The following is a 22,255-nucleotide window of genomic DNA, read 5'->3' on the forward strand; positions in this document are numbered from 1 at the left end:
CAAAATAAACATGTATCTTTGTTCTAATTGCTGAAAACTACTTTTTTCGTTGTCGAAAATTAACGTTCCGATTCTCCTTTAAAAAAAAAAAAAAAAAAACTGCTTTTGCACCTGAAATCATCAAAATTTGAACGAGATTCGGAAACGGTATGCATTTTTCTTTTAATATTTACCTAATTTTAATATGATATTACATCATTACAACAATCATTGAATACTTGATCAAATGGAGATTTAGCATCAACTATTTTATTTATTTCCTAGAAGTGGGTGAGAGGAGGTTTTAACACGCTTTATTATTTATCTAGTCATGTGTAAACAAAATGAATGAAACATAAAACTTAAATGTTCACATAATGTTTTGTTGTAGTACGAAATTTACTATTGCATATATTTTTTTATAACCAAGACATTTGGCGTAGCTACAGTTTATGCCGCCCGGGGCGGTACCTCGATTTGCCTCCCTTTCAGTAAAAAATATCTAATACATTAAACCATCGAAAATTATTAAACTTAAAATTTATAATTTTATTTAAGAGTGAAAGGAAACTAATTTGATCCGTATTCTTCCAACAAAAAAAGAGGGAGGGGGGAGGGATGTCACAAGCCTGTCTCGGAGAAGTATTCTAAATTTGCATCAAAACTCACTGCTAAATGTAACGTTTAAGGTGGGGGGGGGGGGAGGGTCCTCTCCCGAATCTTCATCAAAACTGAAATCACTTTTAGCCTCTGCTGACGTTAGTTACTCAAGTTCTTTCAAGGAATATTTTCCGAAATTTAAGTTTTAAAAATACAGTTTAAGTCTATCTTAGAGGATGTTAAGGTAATAAGGAATCTCCACAGATTCACTACGGAAATATTTCAACTTTGAACACTGAGAAACGCAGTTATAGTCATTTCGAAACCTTACTTTACAAAGGTTGTTCTTTTCCTTTCCCTCCAAATTTAAAGAATGATTCCCCCATTTAGATTTTTTTTCAAATCAACGTCGCTGGTCCTGAAAATATGCCTTCCGGCCTGGGGCACCCCCTCCGCTTTACCCTAGCTACACTACTTCAAGACATATTTACCAGGCAGTAAAATTAATCAATACTCACATATGACATTAATGTTTACTGATGTCCATGTTACTCCTTCGGTGTTTGCTGCTTCACAGCCATATTCACCTCCGTCATCCCTCGTCACATCTGTCAGTTCCAGCAAGGGCCCTCTGTAAACAGCTCTATGTCCGTACCGGGCCCCGCTAGGCCTAGCACTGCCATCAGCCATGTCCAACAGAGGAAGACCGTTTCTTGTCCATGAATAGGTGATTTGATTTGGATTTCCCTTGGCTGTTGCATTGACTACTGTAGACTCGCCTTCAAGAACATCAAAGCGTTCTGCTGCAGTAAGGAGAAACTCGGGCTTATCTGCAGATAAATAAGATTTTTTTATTTCGCTTATTATCCAAAGATAATACAAGAACATGTATTTTGCAGTAAAATATTAAATATGTTTTTATGTTATTGTATTAAATCATGCTTTACGACAAAAATGTCTTTTTACTCCATAACTAATCAGGATCAATTTCAGTTGTTCATGTATGTTGGAAATTTCGTTCAATTCATGCGTTTTAATTAAGGGTCCACAAAAAAAGGGCATATATGCATGCAGACATGCATTTTCCAAGATGTAAGCATGGGTTTCATCACCCGTTAAAGCGTAAAAATTAGTCGAAATTCTAAAACGAAAACCGCTAAGTACTACTTTAGATTTAGATCCTTCAAAAATACTATATTTTGGCTGTAGATGCTTCTGTAGTATGTATTTTCTGTATGTATTCTGTATATATTTTCGACATAGATTAAGGTAAAAAAGCATTCATTTCCTTACACACATTCCTGAACGAATAGTTATTAGTTCTCTTTTTAAATTAATCAAGGCATCAGTTTGACTATATAAATGTTTACGTTCCACTTAATCCAGGTAACTTTTCCGGATCATCATCCCCATTCGAGCACTGATATGACATTACGCCTCCTCCCCCGGGCGTATGTGCTCAATACAGGTAGTACAGCCATGGAAACAATTATAAGGACACGTTGAAAAATGAGTGTTATGTATGAAAGTAATCATCAACTGCAATCAAAATCAAACATAATTTTCTACTTGTAAATAGGAAGCATTAGGAACTTCTTAGTATGAAATTAAATTACAATATAATTGTTAAATCCCGAATTAACACAAATGTATTAGGTGAAACATTGAAAAAATTATAAGGATATTAAACAAATATGTCCCAGAAAAAATAATATTCTACAAAATCACTGTTTTTTCAGTTACCCTCATCAATCGTCCAGTCGTTGACTCAGAAAAGTTCAGTTAAAGTTTATTCGGAAATGTTTTTACATGCCAATTTAATGGATGACGTTCGTTCGTCTTAATTTGCATATTGTGTCCCATCCTTAGACACTTTACTAGTTAAAATGCTCCGCAGATTCTCTATGAGGTTTAAATAAAGACTTCTTGTGGGCCGGCCGAGAATTATCACTGAATTGGCCTCAAACCATGAATGTGTCCCACAAGACACATGGCAACTTGCATTGTCTTGTTGAAACAAATAATCACCACCTGTGATAAGGGGTGCTTCAGGTAGTAAATTTTCAGCTAGTGTATCAACATACGATTCTGAATTCAGGGAGATCGAATAGACTTACTTGGTGGTGCTTCATTAACTGCAAAACCTGCCCACCACAAAACCGTATCCGAATTGTCGTTTGGAAAAAAGAAAGGTTTCGTTTTGCAAATTATGCCAATAATAGTGAAAAGCATCTGGTCCGTACAAATAAAAAAAAAAATTTCATCAGAAAGTACGACATATTTCCATCGAGATCTAAAAGAAACGCGTTTCTTAGCGAATTACAATCAAAACTTCTTTTGAAAATTTTTAAATGGTGAATGTGACCGTAGTTTAGCATATGGGACATTGGAATTCTTTTGCGAAACATTACGCACTGTTCGGCAAGTGCAAGGTACATTCATGTGTCTTTTAATTTGAGTAGAACTCTTTTTTTTTTTTAAGGAAGCTCCATGAACAGTTGCTCGTTTCTGGAGCTTAGTAAGAGTGGGAAGCTTGCCTGTACGTTTTTCCTTGCCATACTTTTTTGGATTCCTCAAAAAATCATAAATTACTCTTTTAGATCTGTTACCTTCCTTGCAGTTTCACATCCACTTATTTTACATTTTTTGTAAGCAACAATTTGCTGTTTTCACATTCAGAGAGTTGTGTGCTGTTCGGCCTGATAAAGAACCAAATAAAGTGAACAAACTTAGTGCCTTACAGTTTTGTGTTACTGAAAATAATCGTATAATACATTTAAATATGCAATTTTTTTGTTCCCGGTCTCAAAATAAATGTGTGTCCTTATAATTTTTTCCAAGTGACAAACCAGTAAAACCTTAAAAATTCATGCATTTTAATTATTTTCAGAATATTTTAAGCAAAGTTTGTATGAAAATGTTTCACTTTAGGTATTTTTATCGTGAAAATATTTACATACTTTTCCAACCAAGCGGCGCCTAGAATTAGCGACTTTTTGCTTGTCCTTATACTTTTTCCCGTGTTTGTATGATCGGAAAATCGGATCTCAAAGCTATTAATTGAAAATATAATTCACAAAGATCCATGGATGAAAAAAAATATTTTTTTTTTCTAAAAATGCATACATCGCTTGAAATTGTTTTATGTTTCCCAGGGGCCACTCTCCTCGGGTTGCAAATCGCTAATTTAATGTGTATTACTTGAATCGGTTAAATTAAAACTAAGCATTAAAATTTAATTTTATGAAGTTTCAATACTCTCCTCGAAAACTAAACTTAGTTAAGAGATGTATTGAGAACTATGGAAAATGATTAAACAAATCTTTAAATCTTACGTTTGATTATTTTTTAAGTACATTTTATCGCATCTGCTTTTGAATTCTTACAGTTTTTAATACAAATTAGTAAAATCGTGGTTACTATTGTAAAAAAAAATAATAATAGCAATGATAATGATGAGAACAATAAAAATGATTTTAATATAATATTAACGTGACGATGAATGAAAATGATTTTAATAATAATAATGGTGATGACGATGATAACAATGAAATTGATTTTAATAATAATAATGATAACGACAATGAAAATGATTTTATAATAATAATAATAATCATGATGATAAAAATTAAAATGATTTGATTAATAATAATGATGGCGATGATAAAAATGAAATTTATTTTAATAATAAAAATGATGACGATAACAACGAAAATGATTTTAATAACAATAATGATGATAAAAATGAAAAATGAATTTAATAATGATAAATAAATAAAATTGGGAAAAAAACAAATAAAATAAAATGAAAGATTATACGTACACAACACCCTCAGAGTGAATATTTCATGGACAGTTCTCCTTAAGACATGATTTGTTGCTTGGCATGTATATGAGCTCAAATCATCAGCTGAAGTTACGTTGAACCGGACACGATTTTTTGTTGATTTTCCTCCGTATGAAGCATCCACAACCCCTTCATGGTGGCCCGGAATGGATTCTCCATCTTTCCACCACAAAATCGTAGCTTCTGGATTGCTGCTAGACGTCTCGCACGTTAGTGTCACCTTAAAAAAGCAGTCACGGTTTTAGTTGTAGAATGGAAACCGTAATTTATTATTGGCGTAAGTCACAGGTTTTGCAATATTTGTCACGTTTAAACTTCTCGATGTACTAAAAACCCTGCGCGTGAAGTGTGAAAGATAACCAGTAAACAAGTAAGTACAGTGCTGGCCAAATTATTAGAATAAGACTGTTTTAAAAGCAAGTTCTTTATTGATCACATAACTATAGACACATTAACGAACAGTGAAATAATTATCTAATGCAATTAGTATGTATTCCCTTGTTTTTGATAAGCATTTTAAGTCTGTTTGGCATACTTTTCACAAGGTTTACACCATTTCTTAGCTTTTTAAAAAAAGGGGTAAAAAATTGTTTATACTCACTATTATATATACTCACATACACAAACTCACTAATTACCTAAAACTAACTTTAAATATAACAAAACACACTAATAAAAAGAACTAGTGAACTGTTTAAGCGGATTGAGGTTATGTTCCTGGTAGGTAGTTAAACAAAGAACATAAACAAAGCAGACAGTGCTGCCACCTGCAAACATTAAATTATGCTAAAATAACGTTATAATCAGTGTACAGTATGCACTGTACTTTAACAGTACAATAAATAGTATTTTAGTACAAATAGTGTACAAAAAAACAAAGAAAAAAAACTTTAGTCTAATAATTTGGCCAGCACTGTATTTACATAGGTATTGCACTTCGTTCCATAAACGTTTTAAAATGATTGTCAATGTTTCGACAGCCGAAGATCTTTGCGGGCGGAAGGGGAGCAGAGTTCAATGCGCTACTATACGTAGGATATGCACTGCTGAGTAAAATAACTAATGGCGCCATCTGGGGGAAACTACGGAATCATAATTTCTATCTCAAAATTGTCTTCGAGATAGAGGGGGAAGTGATTTGTAGAGCATCATCGATTTCGTGCGAGCTTTGTTGACATTGATGCAAAAAAACAAAACGGTTATAACAGTTTTTTTTTTTCACAATTTTATGAAGAAGTCCCTCTTTTACATCCCTGTTACGTCAGGAAATTTGAACAGAAAGAAAATAATAACATTACGGGCAAAACGTGACAACATAATGTCATAATAATGTATATTGTTATAGCTTACTTTTTTTTTTCTTTCTCTGCTCATTTTCTCACGCCGCAGAGTGGAAAATCACGAAAAAGCAAATGCATGTTTTAATCATTTTATTCTTTGCCTTGATGCTCCCAATGTGCATTTTTGTACTAAATCGATGAATCTCTACAACTTTGTATGTTACTTCTTCACCCCATCTTGCTCTGTTTTAAAGATAGGAATGCTAACTCCCCGCAGTTTTCCACCAAGGGGTGCCTTAAGTGATTTTATTTAGCAGCCCATGGCCTCTGTATTATGCCTAAACTTTTGAATATACCACTTTCATGAATATGAAAGTAGCCATTCCGAAGTTATAAGGGTGGGCAGGGACTTGAACGGGAACATTTTTCAAAAATACAGCGTTTTAAAAATGATTTTTTCAATGTTAAAAAACAAGTTCAGGTCAGTTTTTATCCTTGCACAAACATAAAGGACACAAGGTTCTGAAATGCCTAGTTATTTAAAAAAATAAGTTCCAGAAGGTTACTAAATTTATTTTTCAAAATAAAGTGCTAGGAACCGACGGGAGTCGGATGTTTTTTTGCATGACCAGTACTTACGTGGATTTTTTACGAAACAATCCTCTTATAAGACTAAACTCGATAGAATTTGATGTTATTTGAAATGCAAAGTAAGAACGAAAGATAATGTCAGACAAAAAGGGAAAATGAGCCTCCTCACTCATAATGATTACTGCTTTTTAATGTTCTTTAAGCAGTATTTGCATTCAAATTTCTCGTTACTCAAAGTCTCTTGCTTTGTGCTGCTGAAAAAGATACATTTTGTAAGAAATAAATCAAAATCTGTTATCAATAGTGTGCGCACTGATTTACGACTTAAGTTTGGTTCACGCGCTTGTCTTCTGCAGACCGTAAGGAGATCGCTTGTTTCACTCGCTCGATGTTGTCCAGGTTCCTATCAGTCTTCGTGGGACCAGTTGAAAATCGCTTGTTTCACTCGCTCGATGTTGTCCAGGATCCTATCAATCTTCGTGGGACCAGTTGGCTTCTTTGCACTAATTGCTGTTGTCATCAGGTTGTTAACCCGCGTGAAAATGGTAATGCGGCTTGAAACAATACCGTAGCGTCCAAGGTTGAAATAAACACGAAAAACCGCAGCACAGCCGTAATTGACTAAGCATTTTTACCATGCGTGTCATAAGCAAACATGCGATGCTCAACTGTCCACTGATCCATAATTACTCAAATAGCATTGTTTACCAAGGGTACTAATAAGTGCATTCCCTCCCTACCTCGGGTAGCGGCTTCATTCTAATCATTTCAAAAACGTCCGTCGGTCACCCTGTACTATAGTTCGTCCAATATTATTGCATCATTAAAATTGTCTTAAATTGAGCAGTGATAAGCCAAATTAATGAAAGTGGACATTCTCAACTTTTGAGTAAAACACGGTAAAACGAAGTTCCGGTCCTGGGCAGACTTTCAATGAAAAGTTTTTATGAATCATGCTGAATAGCATCACCTACCAAGGGTACTAGTACTACATTTTACACGAAAACCAGAGGAGAGGTTCATCTATCATTTGTACTGGTTATCTCCTTTCGCACTTACATCCCTTTGCTTCGCACTGATTCAATTGCAATTTCACAAATAGTTATAATTATAATAACATCAACCATTTAAAACACTAAACCATACTTACTGAATCTTTCGCTTTTGGTTTTCTGGGTTTTATTTTGATAGAAACCGATGTTGGGGGAACTGTAATAAATGGCACAAAAAGCATTGTGTTATTACATAATAGTAGAATAAATTATTTTTTTACTGTTTAGCTCCTCATATCCTTTATAGAAATGTAATAATTTTCATCTGTTATTTGCTATTATTACTTAATAGCAAGGATAAATAAGTGTTTTTGGATGGATAGATTTACATTTTCCATTAATAATAAGCTTAAACTCATGAAAACGAAATGAATATTTTTTCGTTTCATTGCACAAATACACAAACAAATCTTTCCACAAATAACAATCAAAGAACATTTGATAAAAATTATTAACAATCATATCCCTCACTAATATATGAATGTAATTAAAGCATAATCAAAACTTATTTTTCAATCGTCTGAGAAGGCAAAATAATTGTACTACTACTTCCATTATTCTAAGAGAAAAGAAATTTTCAAAATAAAACGGAATTGTTTCCGTCATATTTAAACAACTGAAACAAAATAATTAAACTCAATTTCAACTGAAGCGTATGCTTGATTTATTGTTGAAAAATGTATAAACAGCTATATGATTCCGTTCTAAAGGTTAGTTGCCAGAACATTTTTTTCATTGTTTCTTAAAAGCTTTATAATTAATGAATTCATTATTCGAGTTTGTTATGTTGTAATATTTTCTCTAATTAGATATTTATACGTGAAGCAATATTATTTAAATGATATTTATGCATCTAATGATTTCCGCTGAGTATTATTTTCTTTAAAAAAATTCAACTCTGTAATTTGTTAGATATCTGTAAATATTAGAAAATAATAATCAACCTCAAGCTTTGAAGCGTTTAGAGACACAAAAATATGCAATTACCTTCTATGCTGTATGATATTGCGATTGAAATTGAAGTAAAGTTTTTACTTAATTGAACTTTACTTCATTCAAGCTGTTATTAAGTTTAAATGCATGTATAGTTTTTTGCATCGGTATGTTTGCTGATTAGTATGCATACAAATGCAAGTCAGAATGGTATCTGCCTGATGATATTTATATGATGTGTGCAAAGTATAAGAATAGTTGGTGCTTATTTTTATGAACTAGTAGGGAAGCCCATAATGTTAATGGGGATTTACTCTAGCGTGAAGGGAACCTATTATATTTTGCAGTTTTAGTTATAAGATGAAGAAAATGTTTTATAATGTTCCCGTGCAGTGGTGATGAAAAGATTGAAGATTTTCAAAAATGTAAAAAAAAAAAAAAACAGTTTCATGGATTTATTTGAGCGTGTCTGATATTGATGGTTTAGATGATCTTACTTGTCGTTGATACAAAAGGTATGTTAATATGCCAAATTGTGTGATGGGGAGTGGCGATCCGGAAGGAAAGAAAGGAAAAACGAGCAAGTCAGATATTCAGAGAAAGTGTAAAGTAAACCCTAAAAACGCTCCCATTCAGAAGACTGACGTTTCAGAAGTAACGCACGCTCATAGCAAATTTTTGAAAACGCGAAAGAAAAAAAATGCCATATTGAAATCCTCAAGCGTGTCAGATTTTTATACAGATAGTACAACTTCGTAGTCATTCTAGCCTAAAACCTTACGAACATTTAGAGGGGTATTTTTAACCTGACCCCTGAAAGGTAATCTCGCCATTTATTTCTACCAATGAAGTATTCCGTTTGAGCTCTCAGTTCCCCCGCTATCTCTCCGTGGTCTAGCTTTAACAAAACCGTTGTTTTGTTAAAGCGAGACCATGAAGTAAGTCTGTAATGAGCTATAGTTCGCTTATTGCGCATGTGCACACTCTAAACTTAATAGACGGTTTTTATTACTTCGGCTTGTAGAACTCGGCAGTTTATATTTCCTTCGTGATTCTTTAACTTTTTTCTTTAAAAAAAAAAAAAAAAAAAATCCCCTTTCTTTTTTTTCATTTTGTAACCTTCTTACACTCTTACGTTACGCTCAAATCATCCTATTTGCTAAATGCACGCATTCTAGCTAGAAATTAACCCACCTTATTCTGCCCCGCTTCAATGTTTCTGACGATCGATTTTTTTTTTACTAATCTGACGGGCTGTCCTAGACGCAAACCCCAACCTAAACGGTTTAAATTTGGTGGAGGTACTCGAAAGGATGCAAGATATCCTCCTATGTTTATTTGATGTGCTCGAATAAATCCCAGAACACTCTTGACACCCCCCCCCCTTCCTACTATGTATTTGACGGGTATATCATTAGGAAAGCATGAAAATGTTTAAAGTATTTACCCTAATGCAATAAATTCAAAACATGAAATGAGCATAATTAAATTTTAAATTTGAAAACAAAAAAATGGATTTTAGAGTCTAACAAATATTTAAAAAACGTTTCTAGTGTTAAAAACGCACATAGTATTGCACAGTATTTTAGACAAAAAAACTACCAAGCACAAGGACATTCCAGGCTTTTACACTAAAGCTAAGTTTCTGTACTTAAGTGTTATCCATTTTTCGCTTAACCATCTTGAGGATCATAAGCTAAGTATAAAAATTTGCAGTGTTCAAAAAATAAATGAATAATGATGCTATATATATATTTTTAAAATGACTTTTTTTCCTTTTCAAAATACATATTAAGGTTCTGGTGTCAAAATAACTTGGAAAAATATATTTAATAAATTATTTGTTTTCGGCAATTTATCAAATAATCTTTGCACTTAATGTTCCCTAATTAATTAATATCAAAAGTATATGACATCACTGACCAACATACAATGTATGTTTAAAAATATTCTCATTGTGTCGAAAGAAAAATAACTTCAAAACAAAATTTTAGAATTCTAATAAGGTGAAATACCATTATGCATCTATTGATATTGGAAGAAAAAAAAAACACAAAACTTCTACTTACAGAGCACTGACGGTTTTACTTCTGCTGTTAATGGTTTTTTTAAAGCACTGTTGCTAGCTTCGCATCTATAGGTAGCGCCATTATCACTGGACTCAGCACGTAACACTAGTTCACTCATTGTACCAGTTGTTGAACTTTTCTCTACTGCACGGATCTAGAAAATGCAAGAAATATTTACTTTATAAATCAGAACGCTCAATAAATAAGATGATTTTCTACCACGTTTGATTAACTACTTGCACTTGCAACACAGTTTCTTTAGTTAGAGAGTAGAGAGAATTTTTTTTTAATATTCATAAAATAGGGTCGTTTCTAAAATTTTAAAAGTATTTTTTCCTGAAAGAGCATGCTTAAAAACATGGGTCTGACCATTTTTTAAATAATTTGTTTAATATTTTTGAAAAATTACTTAAATTGCTTCGCTTTCATTGTTTATGCTTCTGTCGTGTGACGTCAGAAATGATGAAATGCCATTCATTGTTGTCCTTCACAGATTAAAATATTTAATTCACATCGTTACTCACGTGTATTGGCAACGATGTGGTTGATGGCAAGCGTAGAACGCAATATTTAATTCGCTTCTTGATTAGGATTAACGTGGAAAAATCTTAGAAGATGCACCATAGTGCATCATTTGTGACGTCATAAAGACCACGCCTTGTTTTAAAAATCGGACATTTAAAAAAAATAATTAAAAAAATAACTGTTCGGAAAATGAAAGTATTTTCTTGAACCATGTTATTTTTTTTACTCATTCTATCAATTTCAGTGACTAAAAGTAGTACTTTTGACTAAAGCAAACAACCCCCTTGTAATATATATCCTATATAATATATAGGGTGAGTGCAAAAGTATTGAAAAATGCATTTATTAGTCAAGAACAGAGAAAACAAGTGTGTGCTTTTTTAATCACTTTTGCCAAAATATTCTTAATGCATGCTATTCAAATACTTATTTACTTACCTAGATTACTTAAATGTACTCTGAATAATCTTAACTTCATAATATTTTAATCAAATATTTAAAATTATTGAAGTTGTGTAAAAGATCTAGCATGGGATGTTTCATTCCATATTCATTAAATGTTATGATTATTTAATTATTGAAAAAAATAAATTTAGAAATCTTTGTTGATGGAAATTACGTAATGCTCATTAATAATTCTCTTCTGTTTTCCCATTACTTTCACAACACGTCTTTCATGCGTGATTTAAAATTAATTATCTTTATTTTCCTTTTTTAGAATTTATCTTATTGATCGATAAGTGTTGATTGAGAGCCTGCTAAGAAAAACCACACACAATTCTAAGTTTTGTGATTAATGGCTTTTAAATTATATTTAGAAACGTTAATTAACAAACTTTCACTATACCGCTCTATTTTCCTAATGGTTTGAGAAAAACGTTAAAAATTAAAACTCCAGATTAATCTGTATAACATTATGTGTATGTATATGATTTTTTTTTAATTTCAAGATTTGCTTCCAAAATTAGTTTTCTTATTTCACACAAAAGTATTAGTGCTTTTTTTTTTTTTTTTTTTACAGAGAAACATTTTTAAGGAAATAGCCTGAAACATTTTTCGGACCACAGAAATCCCAGAAAGCATCATGTGACGCTTCTTATGTTTAAACAATTTAAGTTAAATAAATATCTTTGTGCTGAACACTAAAATAAGGAATAGCAACTTTAAAAAGTACAAGTTTTATCGTATGCCTTTTCATCCAAAAGCTCATTTCTTTTGCATTGAAAAAAGCGTTCATTGTAACGCCGAAACACGTGTCTGCAGTAATCAGAAATTTCCTTTTTGATGTTATTACTTCTTTTTTTTCGGTTAAACAATTATCAATTATAATTCCTTGCGATTTCTGAATACCATTCATTTATAGTACATAAAAACTCATATTTTAATATCGCTTTGTTAGGACAGCTTAGATTAGTAGCATTTTTACAAGTAGTATCACATTTTTTTGTATTTTCGTTTCGTGACTGTCGTAAACCTACCATGCGACCTAGTGCTAAGTACACAACTCAGAGGTAACGTTTTAGCATTTTGTTCTTATTTTTGAATTTAGTGATTTTTTACTGTTTTATTAGTTTGTGTAGTTTTAATTTCATTTGTGTGGGAAGTCTGCAAAATTTCATTCAAATAGGTTTTATGAAATATTAACTATCCGTCCTGTAGGTAGGATGAAAGTAAAAGTCACTGCTATTTGCACCTGAAGAAGGTATGTATATTCCCTCAATAGATAGTACCACCAGCTTTTTCTCTTGATACTATCTGGTTTTCAAATACTTATGTTGAAATAATTGATTTTTGTCGTTTATGCTAGAGAGTTTTGTAGCTTAACTTGCCGTGAGAATTTGATCATACAGATTTATGGATTTTTCAAAAAATAATGTTAAAAAAATTAAGTTTCAAAACAACAACTAAAGCTCGATACTAGAAAAATCAAAATGTAAATTTATGTTAAAGTGGGTAAATTTCGTGGACATAATTGTGCCTTCACTTCATACACAGCAGTGATATTAAACATTTCGCTAAAAATTAATCATCGAAGACCTTTAACTTCGTTCCCTTGCCCTGCTCAAACTGAAAGAAGGTACGTTATATTCAAGCAAACCAATTATCGGGGAAAAATGATAATTCTTACCTAAACACTTAATCATGTATCAAACATGATTATCGTGTGAAAGAAGCAGTCGAAAACTTTGTACAATGAAATAAGTAAAAATATATGGCAACGTGTATACTTGCACAAATAAAATCAATTGAAAAGCAGAACCCAGAGTGACGGTTCGCTTGTCCGGTTGTCTTTGTGTTCCATTGATTTTTTTATGCACTGATAAAGAGGTTTGGTTTTAAAACCCCGAAACAGCTGTCTGCAGAGCTTTTTTGAGCAATCCCATTGCTTATTGTTCTCACTTTACCGTTTTTGATGTTCTATGATTTTATTTTCCAGCCGCTTCCCTCTGCAGGACCACCCTTGACCGGTCCTCGAGACTTTTCGCCAGAACTTAACGCACACGCATACATACATACACACATACACACACGCATGCCTACATACACGCATGCCTACATACACGCATGCCTACACACACATGCCTACACACTGTGGCATACATATACACACGCCTACATACACACACACACGCCTACTTACACACGCGCACACACCTACATACATACACACACCATCGCCTACACACACGCGCGCGCACATACACACTCGCACAGGCATACACAAAGACACGCACACGCGTACACAAAGACACACATGCTCGTGATTGCGAAAAACATAACATGTCATTTAAAATGACAAAAATTCAAATTAATTTTTTAAATTATTTTAAACTCTTTTTAATTGATTTTATTTTTACATGTATACGTTGTCATATATTTTCAATTATGACTATTGTGATTTATACTTATTAATGCTTACATAACCATATTTCATTATCTATGACTACATTAACTCTGCTTTGTTTAAGGTACTTTAAAATTAATAAATCACATTTCGTAATTTCAGTAACATAAATGCATAATTTATTATAAATATTATTACTATTTAATACTTATGTAATAACTCTAAAGGGCTTTTACTGCACTAAAACTATATCTTCCGAATACTATGTAAAAATGAAACTTTATGAGAGAAACAAATGAATACCATTTCTATTGCTCTGTTACTCTTCAGATGTTAAGATAAAGCAGTTAAAGCTGACAACAATAAGTGAGGCACTTATGCATTATCTGCAGACCACTAAAAGAAGTATTCTCATCGGAAAAAACAACTTATAACTATGTAGAGAAGTAAGAACACCATGAATGATAAAACAAAAAATAAATAAATATAGTAAAAAACAGAAAAGGAAAGGGGAAAACAAAAAGAAAGGAAACAGACGAAAAAGGGAGGAAAAGAACCCGTTCTCATTTGAAAAGGAATGCCTTTGAGATAGAAAGCCAAATATAATAGATTTTATGGGTAGTTCGCAGATACATGGAAACTAGTCATTTCGTAGGCATACTTTTTGTTTGGTGCTTTGAGTATTTGAAATTTGTGGGTAAGTACTGGTCTTCTTATTTTTTTTCAATATTATTTTCTATACGTAAATAGTTCACCTAAATTGCTTTTACTACGAAAGAATACGGCAGATACTTAGTCAATGCGATCAAAGAATGGGGTCGTTTCAAAATTTAAAAGTATTTTTTTCTGAAAGACATGCTTAAAAACATAGGATAGGACTATTTTTTAAATAATTTGTTTAAGTTTAATATTAAAAAAAAACCTAAATCGGCGCGCTTTCATTGTTTAAGTTTCTGCCGATGACATCAGAAATGATGAAATGCCATTTAGTGTTGCCATTCAGAAGGCAAAATACTTAATTCGCATCTTTACTCGCGTGTATTGGCAACGATATGGTTGATAGCAAGCGTAGAGCGCAATATTTAATTCGCTACTTGATTATCATAACGTGGAAACGCGTTAGAAAGATGCGGCAAAGTGCATCATTTGTGACGTCAAGAACACGCCTTGTTTGAAAAATTGGAAATTTTAAAAAAATAATTAAAAAAATAACTGTTAGGAAAATAAAAGTATTTTCTGGGTTCATGTGTGTGTGTGTGTGTGTGTGTGTGTGTTTTTTTTTTTTGCTTATTCTATCAATTTCACTGACTAAAAGTAGCACTTTTGAATGAAGGAAACAACCCCATTCAGTTACTGACAAAAACAATTAACAAATACAGTATATATATATATATTTTTTTTTACAAGCTTTATATGATGAATTTAATTCGTACGACTTTATCAGAGAAGTTAAAATGTTTGCTAAGTGCCTCATAGGTACAACAACTACTTAATCAGAAAACATTTTATTCCTTTTACTGTTAGTTTTCTTCTCTGTTCAAAACCCGTCAGCGCCATTGCAGTCATTAGATGCCATGCAATCCAGTAGAGCATAGCTCGTCCAATTAACCCGTCTATTGTTAGTACGGGCGCAAAATTATTAAATTGTTAAAATGCACCATCGAAGATAACCCTGATTAACAGTGATGCATAGTTTAATCCTCAGGAAAAAGTGCTCAAGTAGAAAAATAATACATTTTTTTTTTTTTTGAATCGCAAGAAAAGTGACACGATGACCTGCCATTTTCTTCATTGATGCTTGAAAGGCCTTTGTATTCTCTTTAGAGAGAATAATCATTGACGATTAATGTTTTTAGTATGTGCCACCAAATCATTTAATTGTTCAAAATGCACAGTGACAAAAGAAAAAGAACTTTTAATAGTAGCGATACATTAATTATGCTCAGATAAAGTATTCTAGCAGAGAGAGTCCTTTGGTTGACTGCGAGAAAAGCTCCACCATGACATGCCAATTCTCCTCATCATCACATAAGAGGCCATCTTTAGGGCGATTCATCAATGGCGATTTCTTTTTTTGTAGTATGTGCTACCAAATAATTTATACGTTTGAAATTCACCGTGAGAAAAACAAAAAACCTTTTCATTGCAGCGATTCATTGTTTATGTTTCATATAAAGTATTCTGGAAGAGAGGGTAAGTCTTTTAGTGGATAGCGAGTAAAACTCTGCGATAACATGCCACTCTCTTTATTGTCACATGACCTTTCCTTCGTACTCCTTTTGAAACGATCGTTCATTGGCGATTCTTGGTTATTATAGGTTTAATTTTTATAAATTTCAGCAAACAAAACAGTTCTCGTCAAAAAGCGGCAAATAGCATTTGAATTCAGCAGTACGAGGGAATGTTACATGACGATGACAACACTGCGCTATTGATTGTGTGCTCTAACATTTATTCACCAAGCTCAAGACTTAACTCCATTTACTTGAGTGCGGTAACAAACAAATCAACAAACATACTTTGAGATGTTTTATTGCTACATATTTTTAAAATGTTTTGTAACAATCCAAACTTACCTCTTTATCATTTTTGAACCATTTCAAAGATGCTTGGGGATTTCCACCCGTAGAAACACAAGTAAACTTTTGTAAGTCACCAGCTTTGATTGGTTTTCCTTCTTCAAATCCAGTAATAGTTGGCGCTGATGGAGGGTCTGAAAAATAGTGTCAAAATGCTTTAGAATTGTTAAACAAACAATGATTTTGTTTGATTGCATCTAAATGCGAAAAAATGTGTTACAAAATTGCCGGTGATTTAAGTTTTATTGAGGGGAAAAAGGAAGGCTGAATTTAAAAGAATAAATTTAATTAGGAGTATGTTTTAAAATCAATATTAAGCCTTTATACCAATTATTAATCTAGCATATTTACGGGGGTTTTAGAACTCACAAAATGGTGATTCCACCGTTAGAGATAAATCGCTTTTTTTCTCAAAACCCCCACACTAACCCTCCAAATATGTTAAATCATCGTTTAACTACTTAAACTTTACAAAGAACGTAGGCTGTACGTTTACAGGGTGCGGCAAAAAATGGCAACCTTTTTGTCAGTCTTTACGCGGACATGTTTAAATGTAGCCACATGATTCTTTTACTATTAAATTCTCATTACTTTTTTGTGCCAGTCATTTATCATGGTTCTTTCGATTAATTGACATGCTTTCCTATGCAGAAAGTCAAACAAACGTGTTGCAATTTTGGAGCTGTTTCGACAAGGAAAACGTCAATGTGAAATTGTGCGTTTGCTCAATGTTGGAAAGGACGTAGTGTCTAAAGCAATTAAACAATGCAAGGAGCTTGGCCACGATGGCCGCCGTCCAGGAAGTGGCAGAAAGCGGACTGTCAACACGTCTGCTAACCGCAAAATCATCAAGAAGAGAGTTCAACGAAATCCGAGGGTCTCCATGAGAAAAATCGCTCTTGAGACCGGCATAAGCGATCGGTCAGTCCGCCGAATGGCGAAAGAGGAGCTCAACCTCAAGGCCTACAAGCTCCAGAAAGTTCAGCTTCTCACCGACGACAACAAACGCGTACGACTGCAAAGATGCCGCCAACTCAAGCGTCGGGCCGCTGCTTAACGATGGGAGCGTATCTTTTTCACGGACGAGAAACTGTTCACCGTCGAGCAAGCGCACAGCCACCAAAACGACCGAATATGATCCGTAGAAGCTCCAAGTACCTCAGCAATCGTCGAACATCGTCAAAATCCCGCTTCGGTGATGGTTTGGGGCGGGATCTGCGCCAGCGGTAAGACCCCACTCGTTTTTGTGGATCAAGGGGTGAAAATTAACCAATAAGTCTACCGCCGCGACATTCTTGAGGCTGTTGTGCTTCCCTGGGCTCAGCAGTACTTCGGCAATGCAAATTAGACGTTTCAACAGGACTCGGCGCCTGCTCACAAGGCAAAAATGACGCAAGACTGGTGCAGGACCCATTTTCCAGATTTCATCTCGTCGGCGGAATGGCCGCCCTACTCGCCGGGCCTCAATACAATGGACTACAGCGTGTGGTCCATTTTAGAGGCTAAGGTCTGTGCTAAGCCCCACAAAAATGTGGAGGCGCTGAAGCAATCCTTGCGCCGGGAATGGGCTTGATTGTTGCCGGAGGACCTGCGGCCCATCGCTGAAAATTTCAGGTCATGTCTGGACCTGTGTATCGCCGCCGGAGGAGGCCACTTTGAAACAGGCTGAATATGTTATGACCATAGGTCCATGCTATTGTTATTAATTGTTACATTTGTTAAAAAAAATTTTTTTGATAAAATTATGCAAAAAAAATAAAGTTGCCATTTTTTTGCCGCACCCTGTATATAAAAGAAATTAAAATTTAATGATAGTAAGGTGTTTTATGCAACAATAGATGCGCCTGTTAAAATGGGATTGTTCACCAAACATATTTAGGGTAACATAGTTATCTAGTTACTTGTTTCTTGATAGACTGAAAGTGAAATAAAAAGAATTTTTCATAACATGGGAACGATATTTCGAAGCTTTATTCAACACAATTGTCGCGCTTAGAAAGAGAATAGTGTAAGATATTTAAACACAGTTTCGTGCAAATATATGTTTCGTAAAAATGTCAGCAAAAAATCAAGACAGCCTAAATTTTAACTTCAAGAGAAGGATTTGTATTTAAGCATAAGTATTTCTTTGAGATCATGAATCGACTTTTATGAAAAGGTTTTGGTTTTAATGTAAGTTTTAGGTGCTTTTTTTTTTTTTGACTTGTGTCAATAAAAGCACTAGTGTCATTCCACATTTGCTATCTACTATCTGAAATAAAGTCAAGTACAGGCAATGATTGCTATAAGTGAGTGCAAACAGAAACTTATCGCTGCTGGTCCAAAAAATAGAGAGGAAACTGACTCACACCAATTTCTTTTTCACGTAAACAGCATGTTCGATCAACACACAAACTTCATACACTCCTAATTGCCAACATATGATTTTTTTTTTCACGATTAGTAGGGTAAGGTCAACAGTAACAGACAAGGGTCCAGTAACAGATAGCCATAAGTTTGGATTTAAATAATAAGCCTTTTAGACGAGTAAACTAATATTGTTGTGACCTATGGATACGGTGCAACCATCTACAGTCGAACCCGCTTAATGGAATATCGTGTCACGCCTCTGTCTGTATGTGTAAGTAGTGGATGAGATTTTAGACGTAGAAATGACGGCATTAAACAGGCTATGGTTTGTAAATGCAATTGTTTATTACATAAGACAAGGCAAATGACAGAACGTGCATAAGGGACTCTCAGTATTCCAAATCAAAGGGGGGGGGGGTAAAAGGGGATGGCTGATGGAGTACTCACCACGCATTCTGTCAGTCCTCGGAATCTACTCTCTGCGGTAATACTCTCCGTTGGATCTCTGTATATCTGATCTGATTACGTGAAGCTTTTATATTCCTATTAGAACTAGTGACCCTTGTTCCTTCTGGGCACGCGAGATGTGATTTCCTGAACTTTCAACTTTTCCCTGATTACATGGCTGGGTAAAGGGGCGAGTTGAACCTCGTGCATAAAACAAACATTCCTTAATCGATTACAAAGAAGTCGACGTGACTTACGACACGTTAATTACATGGGCTTGGTGTCCAAGTATCAAGGTTACGAACTAATCTTCTCTCGACCGCAAGTGGAACAATCCAGATGAATGAGTCGTTTTATTTTATGAGTTTTTAAAGCTAATGACCGTTGGATCTCTGTATATCTGATCTGATTACGTGAAGCTTTTATATTCCTATTAGAACTAGTGACCCTTGTTCCTTCTGGACACGCGAGATGTGATTTCCTGAACTTCCAACTTTTCCCTGATTACATGGCTGGGTAAAGGAGCGAGTTGAACCTCGTGCATAATACAAACATTCCTTAATCGATTACAAAGAAGTCGACGTGACTTACGACACGTTAATTACATGGGCTTGGTGTCCAAGTATCAAGGTTACGAACTAATCTTCTCTCGACCGCAAGTGGAACAATCCAGATGAATGAGTCGTTTTATTTTATGAGTTTTAAAGCTAATGATTTCGTCTATACGTAAATGTTCTAACGAGCGTTGTGACAATCGGATAATAGAATATCCCGCTTAATGTAATAAAGTTCCAATGTACTACACTGTTGATGTGTGTTATTTTTATCCCGGATAATGGAATATCCGCTTATTAGAATATTTTTTCTTGGCAAATTGCCTATTCCATTAAGCGGGCTAGACTGTACTAGTGTTATCAGAGGGAATTTTATGAGCTAGTTGGTATTTACAAGGCAGTGGTGGAAGGTTATAAACAATCACCACGAGGTCAGCTGGTAATTCATTTTGATTTATATATATTTAGGCTTTAGTTCTAAAAATAAAGAACTTTTGCCCATTTTGAAGAGTAAAAGGGAATTTTGTATATTACCCATCTTTTCCTCATCCTGTTTGTTACCAAGTATCATCAGATTTTTCGGTGTCTATTACTAAGAGTCGTATCTTTTTTAAAAGTCTTTTAAAAAGTCTAAATACACTAAAAGTCTCATTAAATTGAGTTAACCTGGGAGCGATGTTATAAGCATGTCTGTGACTGGTGCCGTTACCCTACCCTTAACAGTAGAGCCAAAGCTGAAGTTACAAACACACAAAAAACTCGTTTCGTAAAATCATTGACTTACATCATTATCACTCAAACTCGTCCAACTAAGTGACCTGTTACAAATACAGTAAACTCCCGATTATCGGCGGTCAGATTTTCCACTGGTCTTTTCACATTTTTTTAATGGTATGTACAAATATTATAGTCATTAAATGTTTTTAAACTTATGATTGTGTTATTGTTTGTTTTTAGCTTTTATATATATTTTTTTACATTCAGTGTTATAGATTTTAGCTATAATTCAAACGTATGTGTAAGTGTTATTCATATTTTTTAGCTATTGTACACACTAGTATCGTTTTTTTAATCTATTACTCGGATTAGCCAGTTTTCGGTTATCCGTGATTACTGTACCACCATAATCCGCTGATAATCGGGAGTTTATTGCACTCGTATGCTGTGTAAAATAAGATACGCGTAAGACCTACAGAATGAAAAAAAAAAAAAAAAAACTCACATACGACAGCTACAGTTGACGTCTGCACAATTGTTTCTCCTAATGCTTCACTTACTGCGTAACAGGAAAATGTTTTTGTGTCAGGATCCTAAAGACGAAAAAAGTCTTTTATTATTGCTGCTTTAGAAACATAGGGATTTTATAAGTCATATTTCTTAGCTTACATTATCTGTCATAATCCTTGCGTTTTGCTTCCGGTTTTTAATTGCTGCCAAAAATAACGAAAAAGTGAATAAAGAAATTGTTAATAAATATAACAAAGTATTTTCAAGACTGAACTTAAGCAAGAATATACTTGTGGGTGTTTTCAAAAGCTTTTTTTTTTTCACTATAATTGTTCAAAAATGCTTTTAAATTCGGTGATACAAGTCATCAGTATTAAAATAAATTAATGATAAATATAAGCCATTCTTTTTATGCGCAATACATTTATGTCAAATAGAAAGCAATGCCTTTTTTTTTTCGCTGTTTCGTTTTCAAAACGGAAGGTAACAGGTAGATATCTTTTAAATTTTATAAAGGTTCCTCTCAAATTTCTAAACGAAAATCTCTAAAATAAAATAGGATTTTTTTTTAAGTTCTAAAGACCATTTGTACAAGCTTGATTTGTTTTAAAATGTATAAAATAAAACAAGTATTTGACTTCTTGATTAAAATTGCTATTAATCTTAATATCGTTATATTTAGATTAATTTTAAAGCCGCCTAATTTTGTTTATGGCGGATCTACGTCCAGGAGTGCCCAAAGCACATCAAATTTTGTATAAAATTACTTCAAGATCCAAGGTTTTTCACTAGGTTTTTTTCTTATTTTGAATTTGTGTTTTTGGAAATATTTTTAAAACTATAATTCCATATAAATTGCCTATTAAAGGGATCAACATTTTCACATGCCCCTCAACGACATATGTCATTCGAAAGAGCTTTTTTTGCATTAAAAAGAGCATGTTAATTTGTTTTTAATTAATTAGAGCAGTAGATATAAGAGTTTCTAAGTTAGCGAGAGTAGGGCGTAAGGTTTCCAAGCTGCCCAAGCTCAACTCAACTCATACCCGGAGGTAAAGAGCGAAATTTTACCATAAATACGGAATTAGAAAGCGACTTTTCAAACGTACAAAACGGCGGTTTCGTTATATTTACAATTTGAGAGAAAGAGCACAAAAAAGTGACTCTCTTCTGGAAATGTTTTAGAAATGAATTCTCTAAAAATGCATTTTTTAAGGTTATTCGTGAAGATATTAGAAAAGGGTGTGGGATTCAGGGTTTTCTTTCAGACATTTAGTAGACCAAAAGAGCGAAAAGGGCAGTCTTAAGCTTTCTTTGGTCTTTTAAGGAGATCATGCCACCCTTTTGGCCTTTGGCACTACGCTTGGGCTCGTAACAA

The 22,255-nt window shown here is 33.7% G+C and overlaps 1 protein-coding gene across 1 annotated transcript in view; it reads right to left on the reverse strand.

Moving 5' to 3' along the window:
• The window catches only part of LOC129229565 (nephrin-like), a 228,269-nt gene that overhangs the window by 21,745 nt on the left and 184,269 nt on the right, over positions 1–22,255 (reverse strand). Inside the window, exons 9-14 of the mRNA XM_054863892.1 lie at positions 20,873–20,960; positions 16,298–16,434; positions 10,352–10,505; positions 7,448–7,506; positions 4,403–4,646; positions 1,098–1,409 (exon numbers count right to left, since the gene is read on the reverse strand). Coding sequence (XP_054719867.1) covers positions 1,098–1,409; positions 4,403–4,646; positions 7,448–7,506; positions 10,352–10,505; positions 16,298–16,434; positions 20,873–20,960 — 994 coding nt within the window. The remainder of the gene's footprint in view (positions 1–1,097; positions 1,410–4,402; positions 4,647–7,447; positions 7,507–10,351; positions 10,506–16,297; positions 16,435–20,872; positions 20,961–22,255) is intronic.

This window comes from Uloborus diversus, chromosome 9 (genome assembly GCF_026930045.1).
Source record: "Uloborus diversus isolate 005 chromosome 9, Udiv.v.3.1, whole genome shotgun sequence".
In the NCBI taxonomy this organism is placed as follows: domain Eukaryota; kingdom Metazoa; phylum Arthropoda; class Arachnida; order Araneae; family Uloboridae; genus Uloborus; species Uloborus diversus.